A 12,577-nucleotide genomic window follows, 5' to 3' on the forward strand; every position below is an offset into this window, starting at 1 on the left:
GAGAGAGATACGTCCGAGGGAGGAGCGCATTTTCAGGAGAGAGAGAGACAGATTTCCAAAAGGGAGACATTTTCGAGAGAGATGCATCTGAAGGAAGGGTTTATCTTCCGGATATATTTATTATTATGGAATATTATGCAAGTGTTATGTATGGTTGCCATGTCTTCGGGAAGTGGAAAAGGGAGTGAGATTAATGGCGTCTCCGATTGTATCACATCTGCTTGATTTTCTTGGAAGAGAGCATATTGTAGGTTATAATAATAAACCACATTAAGAAAGTCGTTTTAAACTTTTTCCTAGTTAATGGCTTACTCATTATAATATCTGCAGACTTACAGACAATTATTCTTCTTGCATAACTCCAGCCAAGAATGACTCGTCAGATATGCAGTCAATTCTTTACACCGCGTGATTATAACCCGAGGCATTCATTGGTGTTTTTCGCACTCGCACCATTTCCTCTGAAGCGTTGTCAATGCTTGTCATCCGCCTTCCCCCCCGAGGCGAAGGAGGGCCCAGCAGGCGATGTTAATGCCCTGTGAGAAGCTGCGTACCCCGAGTGGTCTGCATTTCACCCCCGGGGGTAACGTTGACCCCAGGAGAGCCGGGTCGTTGCCGCCCCAAGATGCCCCAGGGCCACCCACTGTTCGGAGGAAGGGAGGGAGGGAGTAACGAGTGGCTGGCTTCTCTTTTGTTGGAGGCTTATCGGGAACTGACTTTCTGGAGACTTACAGATCCCTTACAAAGTCATCCCAGATAACCTCCCAGTGTAGTCCTCGCGTCCTTTATAAGGCAAGGGCTTCGTGTTGGAAAGATGCATCTGAGAGCTCCAGCTCGGCATGGGGCGCTGTAATGACTTCGTCTGCAGCTGATATGCTTACTAGAAGACACCTCCGTTGTGTCTTCGAAGAATTGTCGTCCTAGGCTCGCAACAATTCTTAGGACGACTTTTTGCTCGAGTGTTTTATAAATGTGCAACTTGAGACGACGAATGAGAGGGTATGAAGGTGGGCGAGATCATTGGACCCCGTGACCTCAGGTTTTCTAAGAGGAACCCAGATAACCAGGTAAACGTTATGTTTGATAACCTGTTTGCATCATCATAAGCGGAAGGGTGGAGAGCAGGTTTAAAGCGAAGGGTAGTTATATTCAGTCCGCAGCGAGGAGGAAGCGATACACCTGTTCGATATTTTCGAGGTAATTATAGGTGATTATCCGCACGTGTTCGCATCGTAGCGCTTCTGGTTCTCATTTGTCCACTTGCTCGAATACACCGCATTACGTTAGAATGTAACTGGTCAGCTATGGGCGTCAAAGACGGTTAAGGATAAATATCCGTCTCTGGCTGAAGGAAACGAGACAAGGGTGACGATAAAGAATGGAGAAAGGAGCTAATAAAAAAGGGAGAACGTAGCTGCGACCTTGTTCGCAATCAGGGTGCATACAAATCTGTGTCGCTTTGGTTGGTTTGTAGGTATACACCAGAAGATAAGAATCTCGGATATGTTAATGTCGATTCGGGGTACTTTCTCGATCTCCTTCTCGCATCTCTTTCCTATTTGCATCTAAACCAGTTTTCTTTTTATTGTGATTCCTTTTTTAGATCGAGTACCAATCTGACATTCTCAAAGTCAAAAACGTAGCGGTAGAGTTGTGCTTCGTGTACATATGATTTTATTTACAAGTCAAGTATGTAGGCTTTAGATACGTAGTAGAGTTTTGACTTTTAAGGACACAGATTCTCTCTTGGGAGGTGCGTCAGCCACCAAATCCGAGTGTCGTAACTCTTCATTACAATGAAAAGGTTAATGTAGGCTATGGTGGGACGAGGCGTGTGCGTGTGCGTTTGCGTGGTATGGCGTGGCGTGGCGACAAGTGACACGTACCTCTTGAGTGGCTTTTGTAGGCGTCTTTGTGGGTGGCTGTGTGGTATGGTGGTTCTATAAGGTCATAGGGATGTCTCCCTTATTTTATCTGTGCCGTCATCCCGTTTCCACGGCTGCTCTTAATGTCATGCCATCCTCCCCGAGTAGAAAGAAACGCCCGTGTTCTTATGATGAGCAAGAATGTCAAGGTTTGCGGCGAACTTGTCCCTGCTGGAGATTAATGTTTGTGGTAATTCAAGACGGTTTAGGAGGCACGAGGCGGGGATTATTACAGTACAGCGTTATGCCACTCTTCAGGGGAGTTGCCCTGTCGTGTAAAATACTCTTCTGGCAATACCGTGTCAAATGCGGGTCATTTTTGCGGGTGGGATTTTTTTTCCTGCCTCTAATAACTTGTCCTTGAGGGAAGCATCATAATGTATACCCTGCATGCATACCCATGTCGTCGCTGGGCGTGTGCATATTCCGCTGTCGCAGGCTGTGATTAGGAAATCGTCCGAGGTTACAATCCCGGCAGAGGATTGAGAAGTATTTTTGCGGAGGTTGTCTTAGCTTTCTGGCCGTGGGAGGAGGGCGCGTGGGGGTTGGAGTGCTGCCCCCGCGCGACGTCGAGGTTCCTCCGGGGTGTAGGTGCTCCTCCTCCTCCTCCTCCTCCTCCTCTCCCTCCTCCTCCGCCTCCGCCTATTCCGCTGGGGGAAGGCTGCACGCACCTGCGGGCATGGGTTGCAATTACCGCTGTTTTCCAGGGACTTGGCTTGAGTTCGAGATGTACACGGACAATGTGTAGCGGAATGCTTGTACCCACCGGCGGGGAGCGAGCCATGCAGTGGTGTATGTGCTCCTGCAGGACCAGGGCTTACGTGGGAGGGCGCAGTTGCCAAGTGGTTATTATGTGCCATTCCTCCTCCTTTAAAATTTTAATTATAAAAAAGTATGCCTAGAAGTATCCGTTTTATTGTCGTCATGCGGGAATGGATGGCGCTTGGAGATAGCGTTGAGGTACTGAAGGCTAGCTTTAAATTCCTCTTGCCGGAGCGACATTTAAATTGAACAGAAAAAGACTGGTTGGTTACCGAGTCACCTGTCAGGTAAGAGGGAGGTGAGGTGCGGGGGAGGCTCGGGAGGGGGGGTGCAGGTGAACTAGAGGACACATGGCCGGTTTTTCGCTATTTTTATTTTACTTTACTGAGCTAATTTCTTTTGAAACAGCTTGCATTAAGATGTTCTGCATTAATCAGTAGCTAACGCAATAGTCATAACGTCGCGATGACGCGTAAATAGAGGAGAGAAACAAAAATAGCCATGTATGAGTGAGAGTGGAGGTGGGCTTGGGGTGGAGGTGGTGTCGGGCGGGGGCTCAGTGTGGCTGCCGCGGCCTCAACACCACCACCACAGCTCGCCGCGCTCCCCTCTGTGCCAAACCCCTTTCGTCCCTCTCCCTGTACACTGCCACTTGTGCTGTGATGCTGTGTTAGTGAGGACCATCAGTGATAGTGTGACGAGTGCCTGCAATGTATAGATTTCAGCGTAGTAGTGGCCCCGGTGGCCGTCTCTTCCTGTCGGGGACACGACAGGGAGAAGACAACGACCGAATGTCAGTGCGATCAGGCTCTCTGGCTGCCAACGACCACGACGATGCAGACTTGCATCAGGTGCTGACCCACAGACGCCTCACGACGGAGACAACAGCAAGTGGGCAAGACAGCACCCGTGTGGAGCGTCGTGGCAAGATCAAGAGTGTGACGACCAGAGTGGTGAAGAAGACGACCACGGTGACCCGTGGCGACCAGCGCATGGTGGCCGAGGCCATCCTCAAGACCTCCGACGCTCACGAGGAGGACATCAACAACGTCACGCCGCAGTCGGGATGGCACTCGCGAAGCAACATCAAAAGGCCCAAGATGCAAGCGGTACGTTTCATTGAGGGCTTGCGGGAGGGGCAGGCGGGTGCGCCCAGGCCCGATCGGGGCCGCCTGACACCCGACACCCGACGCCGACGTGTTCTGCCGCATTTCACGATTGTCAGCACACTCGCTCCCCTCCGAGCGAGACATGCAAAACCTGTTAGCTTCGAAGTTCACATGAGCAATCGCTTTATTTCAATGTCAACACTCGGCGCGCCATGATCGTGTCGGCGGGGAGGCAGCGAGGCGTGTTTGTCGGGAAGGGAAGTTTGCGTGTTGGCGGAAGTGTGGCCGAGTGGGTGGGTCATGTCTCCTGGGAACCTTCATCACCCTACACCTGCTGCCGCACTCTGCTCTGACTGCCCATCATTAAGCCTACTTGTATTGCTTCCGATGTTTTACTGTTCCCTGCCTCATTCATCCTCTGCGTCATAAAACCACCTGGTCGCTCCGTTTCTAACGTTCCAGCACTAGAGTCTAGCGTGCGGATTCTAGCACACACCATTCAGTACTTTACCGAGCATACATGCCACTAGAAGTTCAAGGAACGTGTCAGGATATCATGTCAGATTTTTACCGCTGCTTCCCTTTAAAAAGGGTTTGAGCGTGCGAAATTGAGGGTTTTATGCCACGTGGGAACATTCACGAACATGAATTTTGATAATTGCTAGATAGACCTTGATGTAGCCATTAAATCGCTAGTTTTACTTTCGTTAGCGACAAGAAAAAACACGTTTTTGCCGTCCAGGATAACTACATGAGCGCATTAGAATCTCCTCGATACTTCCAGCCAAAAAAGACGTAGTATTTCGAAACGTTTGTCTTTGCGTGACTCCTAACATACGTGGGCGTGAGCGTAGGAGCAATGTGGGCGGCGTGACTCAGGAACGGGCGTGCAGCAGGTCGGATTATCCAAATAAGGAGGCGATCCCTCGGGCAGCATCTCCCCCATATTTGGTGCGCTGTGACGTCATCCTTACACCTCCGTGGTAGTAGACGTTGCGTTTGCTTTTTTTTTTCTTCTCGTCTTGATTTGTTATTTCCGTCGTGGGCGTTCACTCGGAAGATTTTTCAGATAGGGACGGCAGTTATCACAAAGCCTAGGTAACACGTAAGGCCTTCAGAGAAAGACGAAAAGGGGTTTTCGCGAAAGCAAGTGGAAGGTAGGGATCAAAGGCCGTTATAGCGTAGCTGTTGAACTTGACCGTTGCGAGATGGGCGTCATGATGCAAGGTCGGAAGGCGGCTGTTCACGTGTGCGTGCGCCGGGCGTGTTTTTGTTGTGTGTGTGTGTGTGTGTGTGTGTGTGTGTGTGTGTGTGTGTGTGTGTGTGTGTGTGTGTGTGTGTGTGTGTGTGTGTGTGTGTGTGTGTGTGAGAGAGAGAGAGAGAGAGAGAGAGAGAGAGAGAGCGTTTGATATACATATATGCATACATACATACATATGTGTGTATATATATATATATATATATATATATATATATATATATATATATATATATACATAGATACTTAAATATATATATATATATATATATATATATATATATATATATATATATATATATATATATATATATATATATATATATATATATATATATATATATATATATATATATGATATATATATAATATATATATATATATATATATTATATATATATATTATATAAATATATATGTATGTATATAAATAAATAATATTATGTATGTATTATATAATATAATATATTATATGTATGTATATAAATAATATATATATTAATATATATTATATATATATATATTATATATATATATATATATATATATATATATAATATTATATACATATATATATATATATATACAATATATATAATATATATTATATATATATATATATATATATATATATATATATATTATATATATATATATATATATAATATTATATTAATATATATATGTGTGTGTGTGTGTGTGTGTGTGTGTGTGTGTGTGTGTGTGTGTGTGTGTGTGTGTGTGTGTGTGTGTGTGTGTGTGTGTGTGTGTGTGTGTGTGTGTGTGTATGTGTGTGTGCGTGTGTGTGGTAGAAAAACCCACAATGCAAAAACTTTTTTTCATTATATGTGTGTGTATGTATATGTATATATGTTAATATACACATGTATATACACACACACACACACACACACACACACACACACACACACACACACACACACACACACACACACACACACACACACACACACACACACACTCACACACACACACACACACACACACACACACACACACACACACACACACATTAAGTATATATCTATATAGAGTTAAATACCCGTACACAGGTAGATGTATAATCATATTATTTGTGTTACTATATACAATCATACACGTAAGCCTAGGTAACACGTATATCTATGCAAAAAGGCACAGTGTAACTAAGAATAGCGAAAATACAGTGCTAAACTCAAGAATGTCAGAAACTGTCAAGGTGGAGACGCATTCATAATTCAGACAGCCTTCATAACTATTCTTCTTATGCAGATGCGGATTGGGTAGGGTTGGGGGGGGGCAGGGGGGGCATGGGGAATGGGCATAATCACGAGGCCGAGGGAAAGTAGGCCTATTGTACGCCACCCTTAAACATTCAACGGATTCTGCCCAAATCTCAGCTGTTATTTTCGTTAATTTTGTCATACTCTCCATTTGATTCCTCATTCTTTACATTATACAGTGCTAGGCTATTCACCATACCGCATATACTAAGCACCAGCATTCTGTTCACCATGCCATACATTATACTGCACCTCTGTCCATGTATATCGGAGCCTCGGGAATCAGTTACGACACGAGCGATAATCGTCGCCCACGGAGATTGGGGTTGTGACATAGTCCTTAGGTTCTAAGCTGTATATTTGATTAGTTCCTCGAAAATGGGTGAATCAGGTCAAGGTGATGATTGCTTGTTGCTGTTTTGTGTTCTTCAGGAAAAGGAAAGGCAGAAACGACAGCTAGGAATAGCTTAGCAAAACGTTTGGGGAAAAAAAGAGAAAGGAAGCCGTTTAGCAAAGGCATTTTGTTTATGCGTAGTGTTGGGGATTTTATATATAGAGATGATGAAACTGTTGGGTGTGAACATCTCAACTTAACCTTTTGCAGCCACTTCGGCTTCGTTAAAGGTGTTAGCGAAGCCAACCTACCGTAAATGGTTTCTTAACTATCGTGGAGATATATTTACTAAGCATTTCGCAGTAGATACACGTACCTTGCCGTATGAAGTAATTATTTTTATTACTGTACTCTCAGGAGGGAGTTTCACTTTGCCTTTAAGTGATGGTGAAGCGTCGGATGGTACTAACAAATGTTTTAGTGTTCGGGAGTGTTGTTCCATTGTTGTTTTATGGCAGGGGAATCCAATATTTACAAATTCATTCTAGCCTACGGCATCGTGATGGGAACGTGATCTGAATATGGGCATTGTGTGGTGCGTAGAAGTGATTCAGTGCTCAGTCATGTAGGACCCGCGTGAGGTGGTCGAGGCAGGCAGGTGTCCCGTAGAATAAAGGAAGGGGCGTGGCGATCAATTGCGCCTTCGATAAACTCTTCTTGCTGCAATCACTTGGCTCTCTCGATTATTCACGCCTTGCAGCAGAATGACGTATCAGAATAATCTACTTTCCAGCCCAACGTACGAATGAAATTGAGGGTTGATCTCTCATATGGCGTGGTCATCTCCCATTCCGCCACCGCCGGTTGTGTTTACTTTCATCAGCTGACTGCCTGGGGCGCTGGGTCGTCTGGGTAAGGTTCCCCCGATGCCCAAGGACCGCCTTTCTCGCTCACCTATATCTCGCTGTTTGGAGAATTGACGTGCGTCTTTGGCTCGCTACCTTTCTTGAATGTTAAAGCACTATGGGGAAGAGTACTGTAGGAAGGTACGCATTTTAAAGAAATAATTTACTAAATCTATAAACCTTGGTTTTGTACATTGTCCCTTCGAGACAATTAATTTCCCATTGGCAATCGCTTGCATCATAGCTTTGACACGCTTTGCTTGTTTAGGGCTCAGTAATCTGAAAAGCAAAAGAGAACTTGTTTCTCCTCTTTTTTGGCGACGAGCTACTGAATGAGCGGCAGCAGGTGAATAAGTGAAAGTCAATTGACCAGTGAATGAGCGGCCAGGCCAGGAGGGGGGGGGGGGGGCGGGGGGGGAAGGGGATGGACTGGTAAGACCGACACGATGGAAGGATGTACAGCAAGAAGGATGTGTAGAATACATCCTTCACCCGAGAGGACGCCGGGTAAACCTTTCCGTCACTATCCTTAAGATGCAAATTGATGGTAATCCGACTCATCCCCGGCGCCTTCTCCGCGGTCGCCTCCGGGCTGGTGCGGAGGTAGGGTGGGCGGGGTGAGGGTGTGAGGCTGTTACGAGGCTTGCGGGGCGGAGATGGCACGGGAGAGGAGGGAGGGGAATGGGAATTATGGTATTGGCATGTGCGGCGATGACAGGCCTGCTGAAATGGCATACGTAAATATCATGCTTTATTTGGTTACTTCTGCCGGCGAATATCCCTCTCTCTCTCTCTCTCTCTCTCTCTTTTCTCTTTCTCTTCTCTCTTCTCTTCCTCTTCTCTTTCTCTTTTTCTCTCTTTCTCTTTCTCTTCTCTTCTCTACTCTCTCTCTCTCTCTCCTCTCTCTCTCTCTTCTCTTCCCTCCCTCTCTTCTCTTGCCTCTTTCTCTTCTCTCTCTTCTCTCTCTTCTCTCTCTTCTCTCTCTCTCTCTCTCTCTCTCTCTCTCTCTCTCTCTCTCTCTCTCTCTCTCTCTCTCTCTCTCTCTCTCTCTCTCCCCCCCTCTTCCTCTCCCTCTCCCTCTCTCTCTTCCATTTTTTTCTTTTTCTCGGTCTCTTTTCATATCACTTTCTCCTCCTCGAAAGCACTTGATGATAAGGATTACCTCGCTAATGAGGATGTTTGTGGTTCTGGCATTAGACTCGCTCAAGAGGTTAGGAGTATAGGTAGTCTTTTTTCGAGTCACTAGTTCGTTTTAATTTCTTGCGCTAAGGTCTCGTTAGTGGGATTTTTTTTTTTTTTTTACTATACAACCGAATTTTAAACAAGCCATCTAAAATTATGAAATATTCGATTTAACGTATTAAGTAGAATTTGAATCTAGAAATTCCTTTACGTTCACCTGTTTCCTCAAGAGTGATGGTGATAACGGTGCAATTTAGCATCGGCTAATACAATTAACTTAATTAGATCAGTGTCAAAAGGGCAAGCGTGAAGACGATGAAAAATGGAAAGGGGAGAAATGGAGAAAAGAGGCGAAGGTTCGAACGGAAGGAAAGAGAGGTTGAGAGAGATCACAGACCAGATGAACCACAGGTGAAGCAAGGTTAGCGTCTGAGTGCACCCGATGGCGCGGTGTCGTTTTTGTAGGCGCCCCTGCGGTTATTTGGCTCGCATATGAGCGGGGCATCCGCGGTCGTGACCGAATTCATGCGCGCTTGACCTTGAAGGCCGTCGTCAATTCGGATGACGTCATCGATTTTGACACTTGTTTAGAATTATTATTGTTGTTGTTGTTGTTGTTGTAATTATAATTATAATAATAATAATAATGATGATGATGATGATGATGATGATGAGGAGGAGGAGGATGATGATGAGGATGATGATAATTTTATGATGATGATAAGGAAGATAATTTTATGATGATAAAGATAATAGTTTTATGATAATGATGTGAATGACAATGGTAATAGTTATATGATGATGATGATGATGACGATGATGACAGTAATAACAGTAATGATGATGATGATGATGATGATTGTTATTGTTATTATTGTTGTTGTTGTTGTTGTTGTTGTTGTTATAATTATATTATTATTATTATTATTATTATTATTATTATTATTATTATTATTACAATTATAATAAAGGTAGCGATAATAATAATTATGATAATGATGACAATAATTGTAAAAAATAATAATGTTGATAGTAATTGCAATTGAGCTTTGTCATTACCTCTTGTTTTTGGCTTGCGTGTCATTTATAAACACACACTTCGTATTTATAGCTGAGATTTGTTCCCCGCGGGCCTGAGAGGGGATTTGCATGCACGCGGCCCTAATGACGTAAGATTGTTTTTTCGTCGACGTGGCCGGCGCGTGACGTCAAAACCGTTCGTTCCGTCATTTTCGTAAGACGCAGCCATTAAGCTCTCTGTACCACCTGTTTATCTTTTTGTGTGCGATGATTTGGCTGAGTCAGAGACTTGGTGCAGTTGCATGTACGTTTTTTTATGTCTGTGTGTACGTATGTGCGTGGGGATCTATGGAAAGTGTTATTGTATTTTTTTTTTGACATTGTTCCTTATTTCCGGTCACGTGGGTGGCGCGAGTATGTAATTCCTTTAAAGATTTTAGTCGAGATGTAATTTTGTCGAGGTGGTTGGCTGTCTGTGGATGCATTTGCGAGTAATAGATCACGCCCAGGAGGCCTACCGATCATCGTCAAGGCGGCGGTGGGCGGATGGGCTGCGATGGGCGCTGGGGAGAGCGCAGCGTGAAGGTGGTCACGGCGGAAATAACGGTGGTGGGGTCAGCGAACCGCCTCCCCGCTTTGCTCCAGGTTTTCCCCCTCACCCTCCCCCGGCTCCTCCCTCCCCATCCCTCCTCATCCACCTCCTCCTCCTCCTTCCCCTCTCTCTTCATCCCTCTTACCTCTCCTCCCCCCCTCTTACCTCTCCTCCCCTCCCTCTTCCTCCCTCTTACCCCCCCTCTTCCTCCCTCTTACCCCCCCCCCCCCCCAGCACTTAGAACTCCAGGCTGCATGACGCCTGCAAGCCATATCTAGTTCACTTGTGGTGCGGATATTTTACGGGGCTTAGACTCGCCCGCGTATTGGTGTGTTTATTTCGGCCATTGGAGTCGTTGTTTGTTTAATGGCTTATCCGGCTTATTTTAGGATTCTTTTGCTGCGTTTCATGATATTCGTCCAAGGGGAGGGTTTAAGGGGGGGATTGTTCAACTCTGGCGCCGTAATCGTGCGAATTTCACGGCCGTCGGGACTTCGTAACCAGTGTTTTTTGTTTCTTTTCTTCGTGTGCTCTAAGTCGGTGGTTGTCCCCCCGCTGACCCGGTTCGCCGTTCGTACTGGTTTCGGTAAACATCCGGTTGGGAGGAAATTGGCTGCTTCCACCCGGGACGAAAGGGTGAGCCGGGGCAAGGAGCGAATTTTGGGCTTCGCTTCCTCTTCATCCACTTCTGTTGTTTCAGCTGTCTGTTCATTCCGCTCATCCGTTCATCCATTCGTTCATTCATTCATTCTTTCATCTATTCATCCCATCCCATCCCCACTCATCTATCAATCCATCCATCCATCTATCTATCCACTCATCTATCTGTCTATCCATCCATCCATCTATTTATCCATCCATCCATCCATCCATCCATCCATCCATCCATCCATCTATCCACTCATCTATCAATCCATCCATCCATCCACTCATCCATCCATCCATCCATCCTTCCACTCATCCTTCCACTCATCCATAAGCCACACCTCCCTTCAGAGCCTCAGTCAACTTACTGAAAGGAACGGAAACAGATCTATTTTCCTCCTCACGTCTAGTCATCATGCATGCTGCTTCTCTCCTCTTTTTTCCCTCCTTCCTCCTCTTCCCTCCTCCCTCCTCCCTCCTCCTTCCTCCCTCCTCCCACCTCCTCCCTCCTCCTTCCTCCCTCCTCCCTCCTCCTTCCTTCCTCCTCCTTCCTCCTTCCCTCCTCCTCCCACCTCCTCCCTTCCTCCTTCCTCCTCCTTCCTCCTTCCTCCTTCCTCCTTTCTCTTCTCTTCAAAACTTCCTGGTACGAAGTGTTCACGGAATCCGGAAATAAATTTTCGCAAATTCGCAGAGATTCGAACAGCCTTTTGTCGGATGATTTTGAAGAATCAGAAGAGTATGTAAAGAGAACGAGGAAAACAATGATAAAAAGAGTTCCGATTTCCGGGGAGAGAAAAGGGCGGGCGGGCGGTAGCGGTAGCGGCGGCTGTAGCGGCGGCTGTAGCGGCGATGGCGGTAGCGGAATCGGCTCATGCACTCGAGCAACACTTTCGTTTCCAGTCGAACGTGATTCATTTGACTACTTTTTTTTTGTTTCTGAGTTTCTCTCTTTCTCTTTCTCACTCTTTCTCTCTCTCTCTCTCTCTTTCTCTCTCTCTCTCTCTCTCTCTCTCTCTCTCTCTCTCTCTCTCTCTCTCTCTCTCTCTCTCTCTCTCTCTCTCTCTCTCTCTCTCTCTCTCTCTCTCGCGGTGAGAAGATTTGATGGTAGAGTTTTGTGGGTGCGCTCCTGTCGCAAGTTTTCTCTTCAAGAACAGCCTCTCTTTTCTCTTTGCCTCTCACTTTGTACGTAATTGCTTCTGCTTCTCCATTTCTCTTCACGAGAATTCAGTGACAATCACATGAACCGCATTATCCGAAATTATTGGCTGGATAATGCACTCTCTTCGCGAAAGCTTTATCGGAATAGGTACGCAAAAGAAAATAAACAACACGAAGATGTTAAGAAAAACAAACAAACACACAATAAGACTCGGCTCGGTGTGGAATCTCTGACGCTATTTGATTTCGCGTGTCGATGTCGCATCGCGGAAACTGCTACCCGGACTTTTCGTCTTGGTTTTCATTATTTCAGGGTCTCTCGTATCATTCTTTATTTTTACAGTTAAAAAAGATGCATATTAGAATAGAGTTTGACAAAAAAACGGAAGGCAGTAGGAAAACTT

General features: G+C 45.5%; 1 protein-coding gene across 31 annotated transcripts in view; it reads left to right on the forward strand.

The window, feature by feature from the left end:
• Window positions 1-12,577, forward strand: part of LOC119579530 (microtubule-actin cross-linking factor 1-like) — a 208,320-nt gene that overhangs the window by 101,066 nt on the left and 94,677 nt on the right. Inside the window, exon 1 of one of the 31 annotated variants that reach the window (XM_037927431.1) lies at window positions 3,244-3,796. The exons of the other annotated variants lie outside the window; for them this stretch is intronic. Within the exon in view, the coding sequence (XP_037783359.1) occupies window positions 3,398-3,796 (399 nt within the window). The 5' untranslated portion in view covers window positions 3,244-3,397. Of the gene's footprint in view, window positions 1-3,243; window positions 3,797-12,577 lie in introns of those variants that run through there. 31 annotated transcript variants of the gene reach the window in all.

The sequence above is a fragment of the Penaeus monodon genome, chromosome 12, assembly GCF_015228065.2.
Source record: "Penaeus monodon isolate SGIC_2016 chromosome 12, NSTDA_Pmon_1, whole genome shotgun sequence".
Classification (NCBI taxonomy): Eukaryota; Metazoa; Arthropoda; class Malacostraca; order Decapoda; family Penaeidae; genus Penaeus; species Penaeus monodon.